Source organism: Monomorium pharaonis, chromosome 10, assembly GCF_013373865.1.
Source record: "Monomorium pharaonis isolate MP-MQ-018 chromosome 10, ASM1337386v2, whole genome shotgun sequence".
Taxonomy (NCBI): domain Eukaryota; kingdom Metazoa; phylum Arthropoda; class Insecta; order Hymenoptera; family Formicidae; genus Monomorium; species Monomorium pharaonis.
Window position 1 is genome coordinate 5,142,329 of NC_050476.1, and position 17,695 is coordinate 5,160,023.

At 36.4% G+C, this 17,695-nt stretch overlaps 1 protein-coding gene across 3 annotated transcripts in view; it reads right to left on the minus strand.

Moving 5' to 3' along the window:
• LOC105835203 (inositol 1,4,5-trisphosphate receptor) overlaps nucleotides 1–17,212 on the minus strand; it is a 49,012-nt gene extending 31,800 nt beyond the window's left edge. For all 3 annotated transcript variants that reach the window (XM_036292975.1, XM_012678257.3, XM_012678255.3), the window contains exons 1-2: nucleotides 16,530–17,212; nucleotides 3,625–3,817 (exon numbers count right to left, since the gene is read on the minus strand). In XM_036292975.1, coding sequence (XP_036148868.1) covers nucleotides 3,625–3,722 — 98 coding nt within the window. In that variant the 5' untranslated portion in view covers nucleotides 3,723–3,817; nucleotides 16,530–17,212. The remainder of the gene's footprint in view (nucleotides 1–3,624; nucleotides 3,818–16,529) is intronic.
• Between the last annotated feature and the right edge of the window lie 483 nt (nucleotides 17,213–17,695).

The window sequence follows — 17,695 nt, forward strand, 5'->3', positions numbered from 1 at the left end:
AAAATATCAAATCCGTATAATAATAATTTTTGCGATTTTTTTCAAATCTTATTTTGTTTTAATTAATTTTTGACACATTTAATGTTAATTAATATTATTGTCAGTTATACCATCGTCTTCCTCATAAACAAATAAAGAAATTTATACACTACAATATTGATTGCAGTCTATCTGTTAAATGCAGAACGTTTGGGAAAGAATGAGGTATATTTATAACCCAGTGTACCATTTAAAATAAAGAAAAATAGATGTACCATTCTAAAGTTAACAATTTAAAATATAGCAAAACAATACCTTGTTGATATAATAACCAGAATATGTTACTTGTAAACTAAAAAATATATATAGTGAAATAATTAAAAATAATAATAAAATAATATGAAAAATGTGAATAAAAATAACGTAAAGTAACGTAACCATGGTACATATGTATGGTATATCTACAACGCTCTCTGGTTACGTGGTAATCAACAAAAATAGCGAGCATTAAGAGATTGTATGTATCTTTAACGAGGTAATTTCCCGAATGTTTTTTACTGAACATTCGCATATTAGTACTCTGACGGATAATAACAAACTATCGTGCATTTTAAAACGCTGCTAAAACAACTCGCTCTTTTCATGACCAGTTAACCGACGCTAACGCCTGTCGGCCAAACTAAAATACGCCAACTGCACAAATGTTTTCTAAACAATGTGCAGAATCGCTTTTTTTAGCTACTAAAAAAGTAATTTTTCGGTACGCTTTCAAACAAATGCGATAAACAGCGGCTGAACGAAAGAAAGAAAAAAACCTCACGCGAATCTATGCCGCATTTCGCCGATGGCGCGCGGTAAAAAACGGCCGTTATACTCATATTAGTAATAATCGGTGCAAAAATCAACGTTCATTACGGCCGTATCTCTCCACGCTCTCTCACTTTCTCTCCGAACGTCTACCACCTTGTTTCATTACGGCAAGATCGAGGATATATCGGCTCGAGGGTATTTTAACGCCGTGGCGCATTACCCTTTTGAGAAAAATCTGCGCAGTTGAGTACGAGAGCTACTCGGCGAGTACACGGCGGGATTAAACACGTACAAAGAGTATATACGGATCCCGCCTTATTACTTGGCGTCCGCGTGTGACGCTGTCGGCTCTCGTCGGGTTCATCAGCGCGCGGGTAATACACGTCCGCACGGCGGCATGCACGTTGCTAAAGTCGGGCGAAATAATTGCTCATCGATCGCGGCGGCTTTGTACGCAGGTGCGAATTTAATAATACGCCTTGCGGAATCCGTATTGACGTGAGACCTTCGCGCGGCCCTCCCGCCGCTTTAACGCTTCTTCTTTCTCCCCCAAGTGCAACGCGGAAGAAACTTTACGCACCCCTGGACGGGGATGAAACTTTTGCGCGCCGGCATACGCCGCTGGCATAACGTTGCAAATTTCTGCAAAATCGCCCCATGTATCGCCGCAGGCTGGACGCTCGTCAAGAATGTCAAACTGTAATTGACGCATGCGACACGTGAAAAACATGTGAAAGAGCCCAGGTGCGACCTCCGGGCGTGCGGCGTGACGAAAACATTGTGGAGTTTCTACACGACGTGTCTGACGCGATAAAACACACTCCTCGCCTTGTGTATTTTCATAAAATCATTCCACAATCGTATAAATATGGGCAGAAGAATTTTTTAATGTACGAGAAGCTTAAATTGTATACGAAGCGCACGTGTGATGAGTGCAATTCGAGTCATTTGAGGTATGTAATGTTTTTCTTGCTAAGATTTCATGGCGAGTCTGTACACGTTGCAATTTTCAAATTTCCGACATCAAGTATATTGCAACAAATTTTTGAATTAAAGTTAAATTAATTAAAAAACACAACTATATAGTATCAATGTTCTGTAACGTTTACATAAAATTACTCCGCAATGCTTCGACCTTATTCTTTAAAATAATCGCGACTTTTCTTAGCAAAAATTACATGACACGTGTGTGTTAGATTTCAGCTAGTTAAATATAAAAATAATTTAAAAAAATACGTGTCATTAAAGTAAAAATTGTAAGCCAGGTTTGAAATAGATAAATTATTTACAACTTTCTTTAACCACTGTTTTTTTAATTGTTTCTTTAATCATTAATATGAGAAAACAAATCAGAAACAAATAATTTCTACAGACCTGAAAATAGAACTATCTTCTACAAATATATGTGAGCTGACTAGAACGTATAATGCATATAAAACACAGTCGAAGCAGTGCGTGACGAATAAACAGGTGTAACCGAATACAATCCTGTTTCTGTGCACAGCACTTGTTGCGTGAGAAAAAAGTATCTTGATACGAATCTATTATTACGAACTTTTATAAAGTCGTTATAATCCCAGCGCGCGATCTCAGCATAAAACGCACGTGTAACGTAATAACTAATCGTACAATTACTATTGTTTTCAATCGGCAGTAAGCAATGCATTATCAAGTGTTTGATAATAAAACCAGTATAGTCATTTCAAAGATACTAACACATGGTAACGTATATGGGAGAGGAAAATTTTTATCATTCCTTTCTTCCATTACGCGACAGTTTTGAAAAAAATCCTGTACATCTTTTTCACAAAACTCGGAGATGCATTACTAAAAATATTTCTTAATAATTCCAAAGAGATATTATCAAGATACATTAACTTTCGCAACATAATGCAACGCATTAATATGTTTAATTCATACAACCTCGGCACGCGTTCTCAATACCGCTGTTAAATTTCACATACTGAAAATCACAGCGGTACAATTTAAAGAACTTCGACCACAACTTTCAATGAAGAGCTAGTACACAGTACGATATCATAGAATGATACGGAGAACCACGGAAATGATAAGTCGGCTACCTCGAACAGAGGATGCAAACAGTGCGAATAGATAAATATCTAAGGTCATCAGCTCGTGCTCGGAATGTGAATGGGATCTACAAGTATATCTGGCTTTTGAAGCTGCCTGATGCTGTAAACTATTGAGATAGGCTTCGGTGCACTTGAAACTTCGCCTTAGAAAACGTAACATAATTCCTGATTTGTGTGGCCATCTGATTACACCGAGTGAACCTTGAGTGTAATTTATTTATGATTTACTAATGCATTTCCGCGATAAAAACTTCATGAGCTTTACGTTTACGTATAAAAAAGATTAAATTTTGAATTTTAAAAAATTTACAAAAATTATCTGGACTTTATTACAACATTCCGTTATTTAATGTACAATAAATTATTATGCCAACAATTGCCATTTTGTCCAACCAAAAGAAATGTATATTTTTACTTCAAATTTTTCTTTAATTAAAAACGAGAGAATGCTATTAAAACATTTACCACGATTGCGTGCAATTCGCTGCAGCTGAACGCGGTCTAAATTTCTTCGATTCTCTTTACGTGTATGTAAACGTATGTCTGAGCTCTCTTCTTGAAACAATAAACATCAAACAAAAGTTCCCGTCGTTTTCTCGCGCGAGAAGTATGAAAATATTCGCAACGCGGAGATCATATTAAAGGAGATATCACCGCGTTATAAAGCGATTAAATGTAACAAGCATTTCCTCTTAGATGCCTAATTTCCTTTGAAATTTTATTTTTTCATTCGCTCACTTACCCTAATGTAGAAAGAAACCCGGACACGTTTCCCTCGGCGTAGAGGCTAACAATGTCGCCGAGGTGAAGGAAACTCGCGGATCCTAGAAGCTCACCCATCTCGATTGGTCCTCAGAGTCTCTCTCGCTCTGTCTCGAAATCGGAGAAACTCCTGTGTTGGTCACTTTAGCCGAGTGAATTATTCATGGCTATACCTGAGGAGAAAAATGAATAGTCATTAGAGAAAATCAAAAAGAGTACAAAGTGTATTATAAACTATTGGAATAATTTGTGATCGGATTATTCGAGAGAAGCATACATATGCGATTATATGAAAGCTGTTCTTCTCTTTGTTTTGATTTTGTGACAATATCTAATACAGAATAGCAACGGAATCTTAAATGTTGCATTGACAGTATTATTTTGACGCACTTCTCACATTGTGAAGATTGTTTATAAATTTCGTAAAATTATAAAAATTTGTAAAGATACCAATTAATATTAGTTACATATAAATAATACAATAGAAATATATTTACATATTAAAGAAATATAATATTTGTTAAAATACACGTTTGATCTTATTCATATGATCTGATGTTTCTTTCGTCAAAATAAAAAAGCAGGCTCTAAAATTGTAATCGCCCAGAGGATTATTGTATAAACATACGTTCCGTCATTGTTTGCTTAAGAAACGCGCATGCAGTTCGCAGAATAATATACCAGGATACCACTTCTTACCTCGCAAATTCCAAAAACGCAACAATAAACCTGGTATGCTCTATAAACGGAACGTCTAAATATTTTTTAAACTAAACGCTCACTTAACATTACACTTGTAAATCCAATTCCTTATTTCGCAAGCTGCACACTTCTGTTTGCCTGTCCACTCAAGTCATCTTTAAATGCATTGATGTAAAATTCACGAATACATAAGAGAAAAAAATATTACGTAGAATATTACAAGAGAAAGGCTGACGTACCACTTTGCTATTATTTCTCTTAAATAAAACTAAAAATTTCAGAAATATAAATGTGCGAATTACAAAATATCTTTTGTTAGATGATGTAGTAGTTTTTATAATATCAAAAGATTCCGATATTGCAATAATTAAATTTTTCTTAAATAAGCAAAAGTGACAAAATAAACCCCAAAATTAACATAATAAAATACTACTTTCCTTTTGTGCTACGTTCCTTTTCTCTTCCATTTATGAATTATATATCTAAAGTGACATATTTTGTTCTTCTTTAAACAATGTTAAAAATTATTTTGGATGTAGAAATATAGCACATGCTGCGTATAGCCGTATAGGCGCAACCGACGAACGAGACTTAATTGCTCAATGGTGCCATCGCAAATTGCTAGATGAAATTATCTATCTAAGAGATCCGAGACGACGCCGTAATCGGGTCGTGAGATTTTTCCTCTCTCGTCGATGCGAACATAAATTCTACACAGCAATCTCAATTGCACATTATACGAAGTTTGTTGCGCGTGACAATTAGAAACTATTTGTCTCTAGCTATAAACGCCTCTACCATTGTGCTAATTTCCTTCGCATATACATCTAAGATTCTATTCATGGAGAATATTTCAATGTTAAATTTGTCCGTGTGTCTAGTTTTTATTCCATATATAAAAATGAACTTTATATCAGATGAATAATAAATCAGAATAATAATCAATCGAAACCGCGTCATGTAGCACTAAATAAAACAACTCTGACTGCATAATTTATTAATTAAATAATCTAAAAGATCAAATTCTCTTTCATCTGTACGAAAGATAAGATAGTGCGTGTTGCATAGCGAAAGGATGTAAAATCCTATTGGCCGCAGTCATCTGAAAATAATCTATTAACAAATCGCGATATGGCTTTCCGATAAATTGATTCGCTTTAATCAAGTATCTTCGAACAAAGGTAGACTTTGTCCGAGACTCTACTCTTTAAATTAAATTGACCCTTAACCTTCGCGTCCACATAAACATCCATAACCATTGGTCAGGTCCATTTTTACAGAAGAAATCAATAAAACGAGTCCTGATACTGACAACCATTCGATTCGAAAGTGCAATCTAGATTACACCAAGAAAAACAAACAGCAAACATAAAAAGTTTTGAAAGATTAATGGTAAACGATTAGTACTCATTAAAATCATATTCAGACTAGATATAGCATTTATATATGTATTTTTCATATTAATTGTGTAAAAAAAATGAGGAAAATTCACAATATCTTCTAAAGAGATCTCCAACTAATTCTCAGAAACTAAACGTTGCATTTTATTACTATATTAATAAAAATATAATCAGCTTGGATAATAAAAGTAAAAATTCATAATTTATATATCCGCTTATATCTACATAAAATCATTACTCAATTAAAAAGAGAATCAGACAGGCAAAGAAGCTTTATATATAAATTTTTTTTTAGGTGGTCTGATAATTTCTTTTGTGGATGCGGCTCAAAAGTGAAGGAGGAAAAAGCTAAAATTATAAGATATTATCAATAGGCAGGTAAATTTTAAAGAGAGTCTTATCGATGAAAACATATTGCGTGGAGCGCGATGAAATGTAGGGTGAAAGAGAGTATCGCCAATTTTAGAATCTTACGGGTAGAAAAAATCTAAGAAAGGCACGCACTTCACAAAAGAATTATGGTATATAAACATGATAAAATTAATTTTTCTTTATTAAGCGTAAATAAGAAATCGCAAAGCCGTAAAAGAAAAGAAGAAAAGAGCAACACGAGTAGGCATGTTAAAAATCAATAATATTAATTAATATTCGCTTATTCATATTTACAAATAAAAGAAAAAAAAACGACACGTACTTTGAAAATGACACTCTAATGAGTGCAATAGAAGATGAACGCAATAGAAGAAAAAATATCAGTGTGCATCAGAATAAAGGTTGATTGCAGGTGCGAATCGCGAATCGCGATTGCAAACTCAGAGCTAGAAAACTGAGAAGCAACGCAAATCACACGAGGATGTGATTGCGATAACGATTTTGAGTCAAAACTGCGTATTAAAAATCATAAAAAGTACTTTACGTAACTTTCAAACTGGAACGAATCCCGGATATGTTTTCATCAAGCAATTTTCGACTTTGTATACAATAGATTGGTGATGATGGAGAGGATAAAGAGTCCCAAATTCGTGAAATCGCGCCGCAATAAATCATATTGCCTACAATGCCTATCAACTAACTTTTGAACTAATAAACATTTTGAGATAAAACTTCGTCTATTATACAACTCATACATTTTATTCCCATCGAAATTCTTTAATAGATTGACGATTAACTTGTAAGGGATCAGAGTAATTGGAAATATAAATCCAATGTTTTTTACTGCCTTTTTTTCATTATTTACGTTCCTAGTTCTGGGATAACATTATTCACATACGCGTAGCTACAGCATTCCAGCACACGCGGATTACGTGATCATTTAACGTTATGCAAATGAAAATTATGAAGTTATTTGAGAGTCTCAAGTAATCGTCGATGAATAATTATAATAATATGAGAAAGACCATTCGATCGTCGGACGACTTGAGTTCCTTATTTCGTAGTAAAACGTAGACGCGCTAACAATTTTTTCGATTGTTCTAATAACAAAATAGCAGGACTGTTACATTATGCTCAATGTAAATCGATCGTGCGACAATAACCATATAGATAAGTAGCGATAAAAAAGTACGCGATAAACTGAAAAGGTTTTATAAACTGTAATTTGCAACTAATGTTGCGGAAAAAAAGAAACATTTTGTATCATTACTACGTTCATCTTTTATGTAACAACGTACGATTACGCTTGCAAAATAAATATAATTTTTTTACGCACAGATGACAAGAGTGACGGTCGGTGTACAAAGATAAGAGAAAAAAAAGATTTTCTTGAACGTCAAACGTAACGTGCTCTTATATATGTATACATATATATATCTACATACGTTTACCTCATTCAAAGATGTACATGCTATTTTTGAATCTCATTCATAGAAAAACCACATGAAAGATCATCACCCGTCTATCTCTTCCTTTTTCTTTTTATGAGTTTCAGTCATAAAATAAATAAATTCAACCGCAGAGGAAAATAATGAGCATCATGTCAGAAATATTCTTTCATCGCAAGATACAACATTATTTATAAGTTTCAAATTTAATAGCGCAAATAATATCTTACTACGTTTTATTATTAATTTATATTCATATTTTATCGACCAACTTCAAGTGAAAAAATTTCTTAACAATCTGTATACCGCAAACGCATAAATACACATACTACAAATTAATATTCCTGAGCGTATTACTATAAGCTGTAGCGAAATAAAGTTAATAAAATTAACTTTGCACCGAAGTTCTCTATGTAAAGGTCAGGAGTTTGCTTAATAAATAATTAACTTTTTTTAAAGTACTTCGTAAACGCCAAATTGAAATTTATATTTTATCATAAAAATGTGAAATTATAAAGAAATTATAATAATAAAAAAGTTGATATTATAGTCTTCCATTTCGTACATTAACTTTGTTAATAATCAATATTTTAAGTTAAAAACTTAATACACACTACACACAAAACAAAATACATATCGAACGCTATAATATTAAAAGCATTAATCATATTATCATAGTGACATTATATAAATTATATTATCTAAATTTTAATACATTATTTTACATGCTTTCACAAATATAATTTAATATTTCTATATTTTTATATGAAAAATTTCCTAGAAATTGTGCAAGCTCCACTTACAGTTTATAGTTACAAATATAAACCTAATTCAAAGTGCTAAATCATAAAAATTAACAAAGGATGTTTTAAAAATTAACAAAGGTAAAAATTAACAAAGATGTTAGCTATTAGATTTTTAAAAAGACAGACTGTATTAATACATACGTATGACATTCCTTAATACACATAAATTGCTCGATACAATCACATGCATAAATTTTTTAGAATAAGTCTGCAATCAATTACCAGATAAAGTTCGTAATAACATCACGCTGCTAATAAGCGTTCGTTATGCAATGTAATTCGTTTTTTTTTTATATATATATACGGCGTAAAAAGAAGTTGTCATTGAACGTTCCGCACAGGCAAATTAAAATATTATTTAAACAATACCTATCACACACAGGCAGATGATATTAAGCGTGTATCGCGCGATACATGAGAATCCCTTCAACTTCAATAGGATGACCACAAATTGCTGTTTGTTTCAACAGGCACTCATTCGGGATCGACAAACAAATATATTTTTCCATTTCGTATATTTGTATATTTATTAAAAAATCCCTTTTTTGAAACATAAAAGCATTGTCACTTAATTGCAGTGATATTTTTTAATTCAAGCGTTATACGTTCCAATATTAGACTAAGTGATAATATGCTGTTAATTATTATTAAACTTGATTAAACTTTTTTTTCTCGTCTCCCTTTTTAATAAGATGAAGTGAAATACTGGATCAGTTTTGTCGTTAAAATTCTGCGAGATGAGTACACACTTCAGTATTAGATTATCACACGATAATATTATGCTAGTATTTATTAATAAAATTACTGATTTAAGATCATTTATTAAATTTTCTTTTTTTCCTGCTTCTTTTTTTTAATTCGTACATTGATGTAAACGTATCGATCGGTTTTGGGATCTGTAAGACTGGCGCGACATTCTATTAATATAAAAAAAAATTATAAAAATAAAAAGTTCTGCATTCCTTCAAATAAAAATAAAAAACGTCGTGCTAACTTCGCGAAATTCTGCAAACATAAACTTCAACTTTTCATTTACGTAACGCATTATAAAAACATCAGCGACTGTAGTATGAGTTGCAACAACGCAACGAAAGAGCGAACAAAGATGCTTGCTCCGTCTTGGCGGCGATGGTCGGACAATAAACTGCCAATTGACTATCAATATCGTCTAATGAAACCATATCAATGCATAGCAACATGCAAGGGGGCATGCAGCAATTCTATCTACTTTACCGCTATTCATCAAACAAAACACTACTATTAAACGTCATTTAATACGATCTCAAACGTATTATTATGCGACATGTAGTGCACAGCAACTAAATAATCGTATAGTTTTTTCTTAACAGAAACGTTCTCGTGTTGTTATAATAAAATTCCACGATCCTAGTAGCAACACGGAACGTGTATAGTCAAATAGACCGCAAAAATAAATTATCTGCTTAGTAGTATAAGTTTGTTAGTTTATTATGTAAGTTAATTATAAAAGCGATGAGATATTAAGTTGCCAAGGTTTGCTGAAAGAGATCGAATGGCTATTAAGTGTTCCGAGTTCTCGTAAGAACATAATTAAATGTTACTTCGTCGAATTAATTGTGATATCAGGAGAATTGATTTAGCTTTAAGCACCAATTTCTTAGTATGCTGAAATAAGTCTGACAGTAATAGTCAGGCCTAGATGATGTTAATAAACCTTGGTAAAATAATTTAAATGTTCGATTAATATAAAACCACAGTAATTATTACGAAACGGTTCAGTTAACGTAACCAAAATTAGTTATTATCATCGAGTTATTATTTGGTAACTATTAATTTTGCTTACATTACCCAAACGTTTGATTTAAATTGGTTCACGATACATTCACGATACGTTCATTTAATAACCATTATTTAGGCTTGATTACACCAGTTTACAAATGTTACATTAATTTAAGTGCAAGATAAAGAAGCAACTTTTTTAACGTATATTTCGGAACGCCGAGTTCGAATCTGCCGCCAGAAAAATTCCATCTGGCCAAACCTCTAAGACTACAAATTACAGATTCCTTTTTCAGCGATACGACGTACTCGCTGTCAGCTCGCTTTGCTTCCCTCGGAAGACGTAATTTGTGTGTTCGCCGCATCGCGACAGGTGCAAACGGGCTTGCATTCCAGGACCGTCGGTATGCGCGATGCGTCACGGTCGAGGGACTGAAGTTCAACCCGATGTATTACGGCCCGCGACCACACCTTGACCCCGAGATTACCTGGAGGTGCCCCCGAAAGCCACGTGCGGCATCTAATTTCATGCAAGAGACTATCGGGTCTCCGTTTAGATTACGTAAGAACGCTCCTCTCACGGGGAAGCGCCTGTTTGCCACAATCGACCGCGAGATCCGGCAGAGTTTCATCCGCGCCGCCGCCGATAGGATCGTTTTTCTCCGTCGCGGCTTTCAAGATCAATAATCAATTAAACTATATCGCGCCGACGTAATTTTATCACACGACCAATTCACCCAGTATCGGGCTCGAAGGCATAAATACCGGAATATCACGCCAGTTGCGATCGGATGCGTAATGCATCCGAATACATTATGCATACCGACGGGGATAGCCTCGTTGAAGAAAAAAAATTCCGTCCGTTTCCTTTTTTTTTTTAATCTCTTGCAAGATTATTTTTGAAATGGTACATCTTGAACGAGTAACTGGGGATACCTATCCGATTAAAAAATGCAGAAGTCAGGAGAGTACATAAGTATCAAAGCGCATTATACTAAAAAGGCTAATTTTCAACGTGTTAGACAAGATATATTTATTCATACACAATACGATGTCCTTTCCATTTGAGAGCATCATCTATCCTTGAATTCAACGCATCAACCTTGAAGTAACAACGCACGAATGTGTGCCGCGCTAAAAATATATTTCCCAACTGACAAAATACATATAAAAATTGTTCACATCTTTCGCGTATACAACATATCCTCCATGGAACCTTTCACGGATTGTTCCATCCTCGACCGGAATATTACGCGTGACGTAAATGAAGTTACGTATTCGTCAGAGTCGCGAAATGTTATGTTGAAGCTATCACGTTTTCTCAAGATTGATTCGCGTCTCCTCTGCATAACATTTAACTCGAGCAGTTATAATTGATTCCTATTTTTCAACTTAATATTATATCCTTTGTGTGTGTGTATGTGTGTGTGTATGTAGAAGATAGGATTCTGAAATCCTTTGGCTTTTCTATAATTATGTCCTTTATGATAAGGTTTGCCTTTTAATCATAATCCTTATTTTTATGATAACCTAGTTCCTTTCAGTGAGTTAAAAACTGAACTCACGTCACGTACTTCTAATGTTAAAATATATAAAACGTTACACACGAATCCAGCATTCAATATACGATATAATTAAGGATGTATGTGTCACTCAGCTGAAAGTATTACAAAAACGTTTTAAATTTTATAACTCAACTGTATTATTCAATTGTTATATTCGAATATCTGTATAAAATTTGAGCATAATTCTCTTATTAGTTTATTTAGAAGTTATTTAATTTTCTGTTTGTTCTTTATTCATTTGCAAATCGTATTTTGTAGTGCTTATTTGCAAATTTGATGAGAAAATAGCATGATAAATTAAATAAATTTTTTACATACATTATACAAATAAAACTGATAAATATTCATACAATTTATTTGCATCCATTTACTCGTTTAAAAGTTATTAACCTTAAAGCAAAATATTCTTTTCGTTGTATAAATCATTATAAACCAAATTGTTTTTCAAATTTTTCTGTCGTTAATTAAAATAAGATTGAAAAAAGAAGAAATCTATAGTTTTTAAATTTCGATGACTGTTAGCTGGTATTGTAGAGCCACAACATCCTTAAATTTAATTCAGCTTTTACGTTATGAAATATAATCATCGAAGCAGATGCCAGAATTAATTTTTTTATCGATTCGATCGCGAATATTATCTGCTTACACTGTGAGAAAAAAGTCGAAATATTAACAAACAACTGTTACTTGACGTTCTCTTCGATTTATTGGTTATAAAAAATTTGTTTGCGATAACGAAATATTCTGTAAAATGGGTATATCTCATTTCGGTGAAATATAATTTTTCTCGTTAATTGATTTATTTGCCATGGAATGACACTTGATTTCGCCATATTTAAATAAAGCTTCAACTTCAGCGAAATAAATTTTTTTTATATCTCACAAATAAAAACTTTCAAGTGTCTTTCTCCCAGTGGATTTTGCCGTTGGGCTGTTTGACTGAAACGCACTAAACGTCACTCAACGCGCTCTTATCTCAACCCGGACATGCAAAGAAGGAAGCAATTTGAAGTCGTTAACCCTTTCGGATTCGCCAAGCACGTTTGACCTACGCCGCCGCCGTGTCGATGAGGTGTTATATCCGTTTTACGGAGAACGCTCGGCACGTGATGAAAACCCGTCGGGATCGCCCCCGGATACGAGCAATCGATACTCGAAGACCTCGGGAATCGAAATAAGATGGACAAAAGAGAGAGAGAGAGAGAGAGAGAGAGAGAGAGAGAATTAGATAAGAACGCGCTCCGTATCGCTCGACGTATCCTCGTTTCTCGCTTCTCGAGGAAAAATTCAATCGCGAAAATATCGTCTAGACGAGTCACAATGGATTTTCCGCGGACTCCCCCCCCTCCACTTCGTCGCGTTATCTCGCGGGATTATGTAGCGCGAGGTATAATTTTCTCCGGGAATGACTACCGACCGGCACGTCGCGCGCGTCGTTTCGAAATCGTTGATTAATCGCCGAGCCGAGTGTGCACCGTTACGCAATACAGTAGCGTTATTAACGAAGGACGTTTCTCGACATTTTGCACGTGACATCGAAAAGTAAGAAGAGCCCGTCGCTCACTCGCGGAGAACGGCATTTACCTCCGTCAACGCCAGCCGATTTAACAGCTAAGCGAGCGAGGACAATCTGGTAATTGGTGCGATACGTGCTCTATTAGCTTGTAACGGCAAGATTTCACACCTCGTGCGTCGAAACAATTGCGAATCCGCGGCGGCGTGGATACCAGTCAGAATTTTTATATTTTTCACCGAACAAAAGCGATGCAAAATGAAGGATGTAGAGAGAGAGAGAGAGAGAGAAAAATTGAAACGATTCGATCGAGAGCATCGATCACCTCGATTCATTTGGATACATTTAAAAATGTATGAAGGCGTCTCTAAAAAATTCAATTCCACTTTCTGCAGTTTCAGTTTTTTTTTTACGCTTTGGCCATTTTTTTTTTTTTTTTACTTTTATTTCTTCAGTAAATACATTTAGAAATCGAATGTGCGCAATAAAAAAAAAGGGATGAAAAAAAAATGGGTTTCACACGCGATTCCTGGCATTTGACGTCAAACGTGCTCCAATTTTCCAGACTCATGCGTTATCAGGAAAATCAGCAAGGTGCTATTCTGGCTCACAACTAAACTCACAACCAAAGCGCTTCGACGCTGCATGAGAGATGCAGATGTTTTTTTTTACTACGACTCGTACACGAGGATTTCACGTACGTGTCGGCACCGAAGCCCGCGGTTACCCGGGATCTAAGAAAATCACGTACGCGATAATAAGCGTGTCGAAAATACGGCGGAAATGCGAGGAAAACGCGCACGACTTCGAACACGGCTCTCCATCCTCTCTTCTCCTCTCTCTTTCTCCCTCTGTCTATCGCGCTTCTTTAATTTGAGAAATTTATACCGCTACGTTTCAACGTAACGTTTCGTCGCCACCTTATTTTCGAGGCTTGCAGATTCTATTCGAAAATTGGATTCTTTCATGAGAAGACAGTGAGATGCTCGCGTAAAAAGATTAACACGCGCACATAAATGCGTTTCCTTCAGTGCCTCAGGTGCGAAAATATTGACGCGGGAGCAGCCGTCCGTTCTCTCGCGAACAATTAAAAAATGGGATTTAAGTATCGAATTTGAAAGACCAGTTGTCAAGACTCGCTCAGACGATGCCACCTTGAATGGTACCGTCCGATTCGCTTTGACAACGAGACGGAACGTCTTCTGTCTGCCGAGCTTTTACCATCGAGCACGTCGACGTTTCCACTCGCAAAGGAACAGAAAGGAAACGATTTCGATGAGAGGTTCAAAGATAAAAAAGAAACAAAGAGAAAGATGGGGAAATGGGCAAACTGAATAAACCGCGAGAAAGAAGCGTACTTGTTCTTCTTTTACTTCAACACCAATCGACACAAAAAAACTGGTCAAGTAAATCCAAACTCTAATTAAAATAAACATTTTTTTTACGCTAAATATGAATCTGTAAGTAAAAATCTTTTATTACGTAAGATCTTTGAGAAAAATGAGATTGAAGAAACGTTTTCAACTTCGGATTCGAAAGAAAATTTAGCGTGTCAAAAACTATTCGAAAAAATGATCTTGCAACTACAGCAAAAATTATATGTGTGTAAAAATTATCTAAAGTAGATAAATGATTAGCAAATATACATATGTGTTGCACTTCAATTTAATCAATCTGACTGACAGAAGCAGAATTTATAAATTCTATATGTAATAATATTTTCGCACATATAAAAAATCAATGATAAATTTACGAGAAATCTATCAACAGCAACAAATACTTTTTTTTTAAATATAAGAAACATCTATTTGGATTGGAGTTTTTTTATCGACCAGTGTACATAAAAAGAAGCGACTTAGAAATGTCAATTTTTAATTTAAATTTTGTCATATACTCAACTATTAAAAATTAGCTATTAAAAATAATATATATTTATTGTGAGATATCACTTTTGTTAAATAAAATTAAAATTAATGCTTTAACTCGAGTAAGAAAGTGACGGCTAATCTCCAATTTTTTATGCACATAAAACACATTCGAATCGCGTTGTCACGTATATCTAATATTCTACCTGCAAATACTTTTGGCTATTACACTTTAATAACTAATAAATTAAAACTTCGGCAGCAACAACATTAGTTATTTCTATTTTAGTAGCTGTGGCTTCATTGAATAATCCTTTCTCTACATATAACACGACATATTTGATTTTATCTCAAAATCAAAAGTGTGCGAAGGAAACATCTGTGTAGTAGTCGAATCGAAACAAATAAAACATTAGATAGATATTCGGAATCAAATCGAACCGCGAATTCGAATCATTTTCTCGAATTTACATTTATATCGCATGTTAATTTGAATAGTAATAAGGTATTGCAGTTTGTAACCTCTTGATATTGCAAATTTGTTTTTTTTAATAAAGTAAAAAAAATTAATCACTCCGGGAACTCTGAGAAAATGTCCCGCGAATCATGAGAAACAAAATGTTAAACAGTATAAAAAATTTATAATAACAATTGACGATTAAAAAATTGATTTCACGATCGAGTCGTCGATGATATTCTCAGACTATTTAAATTCAAACTCGTTAGAGCTCGAAAACGAGCTCGAATCGAACCAACCGCGATCCAATTCGATTCGACTCGATTCGATTCGATTTCTAACTGCTTGGCATACTCTATACTCGAAATTAATAAAGATTATCGATCATCGCGCGGCTGCACGGTCCCCGGAGACTGCGGACCCGATGTTCGCGACGCGAAAACGCGCGTTGCTCTCGTCGCTCGCTCTCGCATGGGACGCGGCGGATCGAAGCGTCCCCCGTCCGGCATCATTAGCGAGCTCGAGCGAGGACGGCCGCCGCGGCCAATGAAAGCGCCGGCACGCATCTCATTACCGATAATCGAAAGGCACTGCTCGACTTAACGGCCGGTCGCGGAGGGAGAAAGAAAGAGAGAGAGAGAGAGAGAGAGAGAGAGAGAGAGAGAGAACCGGCGAGTGGAAAACAACGACGACGACGGCGACGATGACGACGTTCTGCGTCGAGACGCCTAATAAAGCGGCCCCGCGAGAGTATTTTTACGCGGGCGATTCCGAATGCGTTCGTTCATCCGTCGCGAAAGATCCTCTTTTTTTTCGTCACTTCCGCTCGCGGAAGAGGAAGAAGAGAGAGAAAGAAAAAGAAAGTAAGAGAGAGAGGAAAAAAGGCGGGACGTCGCGAAAATCGAAGCCGCGGCTGCGGCCTGGCACCTCGCGCGCGCCGAACGCGCGTCAGCTATACGAGCGGCAAAGAGAGCAAAAATGCAAAAAGTGTTTACTCACTTCCTTCACGACGATGGCGATGGTAGCGGTGGTGGTGATGGTAACGACGGCCAGCTCTCCTCGCCCAGCTCCCGACGCGGCAATCAAAACGCGACGCGTCGCACACGGGAGCTCGGTCGTTCGTTCGTTCGCCCCCCTCGTGTACCTGCGGGAGGCGAAAACGTCGCCGGTGCACACTTCCGTTCCCTGGCGACCGCGCCGAGGTCCGCGGCTCCTCCTCGCGGCGAGCGGGCGGACAACCGGTCGATCGTGCGGAAGCTCCGACCTGCTTCTTCTTCTTCTTCTTCTTCTTCCTCTTCTTTCTCTTCTTTCTCTTCTTATAACGTAAAGCTCGATAAACGAACGGTCCCCGTCCGATTCGACGATCGCGCGCGATGCTCCGATCTGCGTGGAACACGCGCGCGCGAGACCCGCGATAAGTCAACGGCGATCGGCGGATTTTACGTGTGCGGACCGTGCGTGCGAATACGCGTGATTCCCTCTCTCAGCGCCGCTCCTCCCGCGTGTCACCGCAAGCGGCAGCAAACGCGGCAGCCGCCAAGTGTCACTGTACGAGCGGCGCGATCGAACGGCGCCGTGTTAAGATGTTGACACGCGAGGATCGACGCGAGGATAGAACGCGTCCGCACCGCCCGGTGGTCCCGACACGACTGACACCGACCGACGACGGCGACGACGCCGAACGTCGCGTCGCCGCCGCGCGAGCGATCTTCCCAATCCCGACACGATGCTCCGCACCCGCGAATTGTCCGTCGGTTAACAAGCGCGCCGCTCGTTCCACAACCGGTCTACCGTCTTGAAGTTGTGCACTAAAGTAAATGGCTACGTTCAGAAAACACAACCGTTGCACAACAGTTGAGTAATTCGCTAATATAATCTCTAACTTTAGAGATCTAACAGTAAGGACCAATAATCACTGACCGCTCACTTGTGTTTTCTGAACGTAACTATTAATTGTTTCAATCAAGGATATTTAACTGAAAGCCGTAATTAAAATTGTTGAATTTTTGGAAGGATTCTACGACGGAAGAATTAAATAAAGAATTATTTAATTGTATAATTACATGAAATATGAAGACACGCTAAAAGTTATTATCAATATGTCAAAAAATGAAAATAATTTTAACTGCAATAATGAAAAATTATGAAACTTAATTATGAATTTC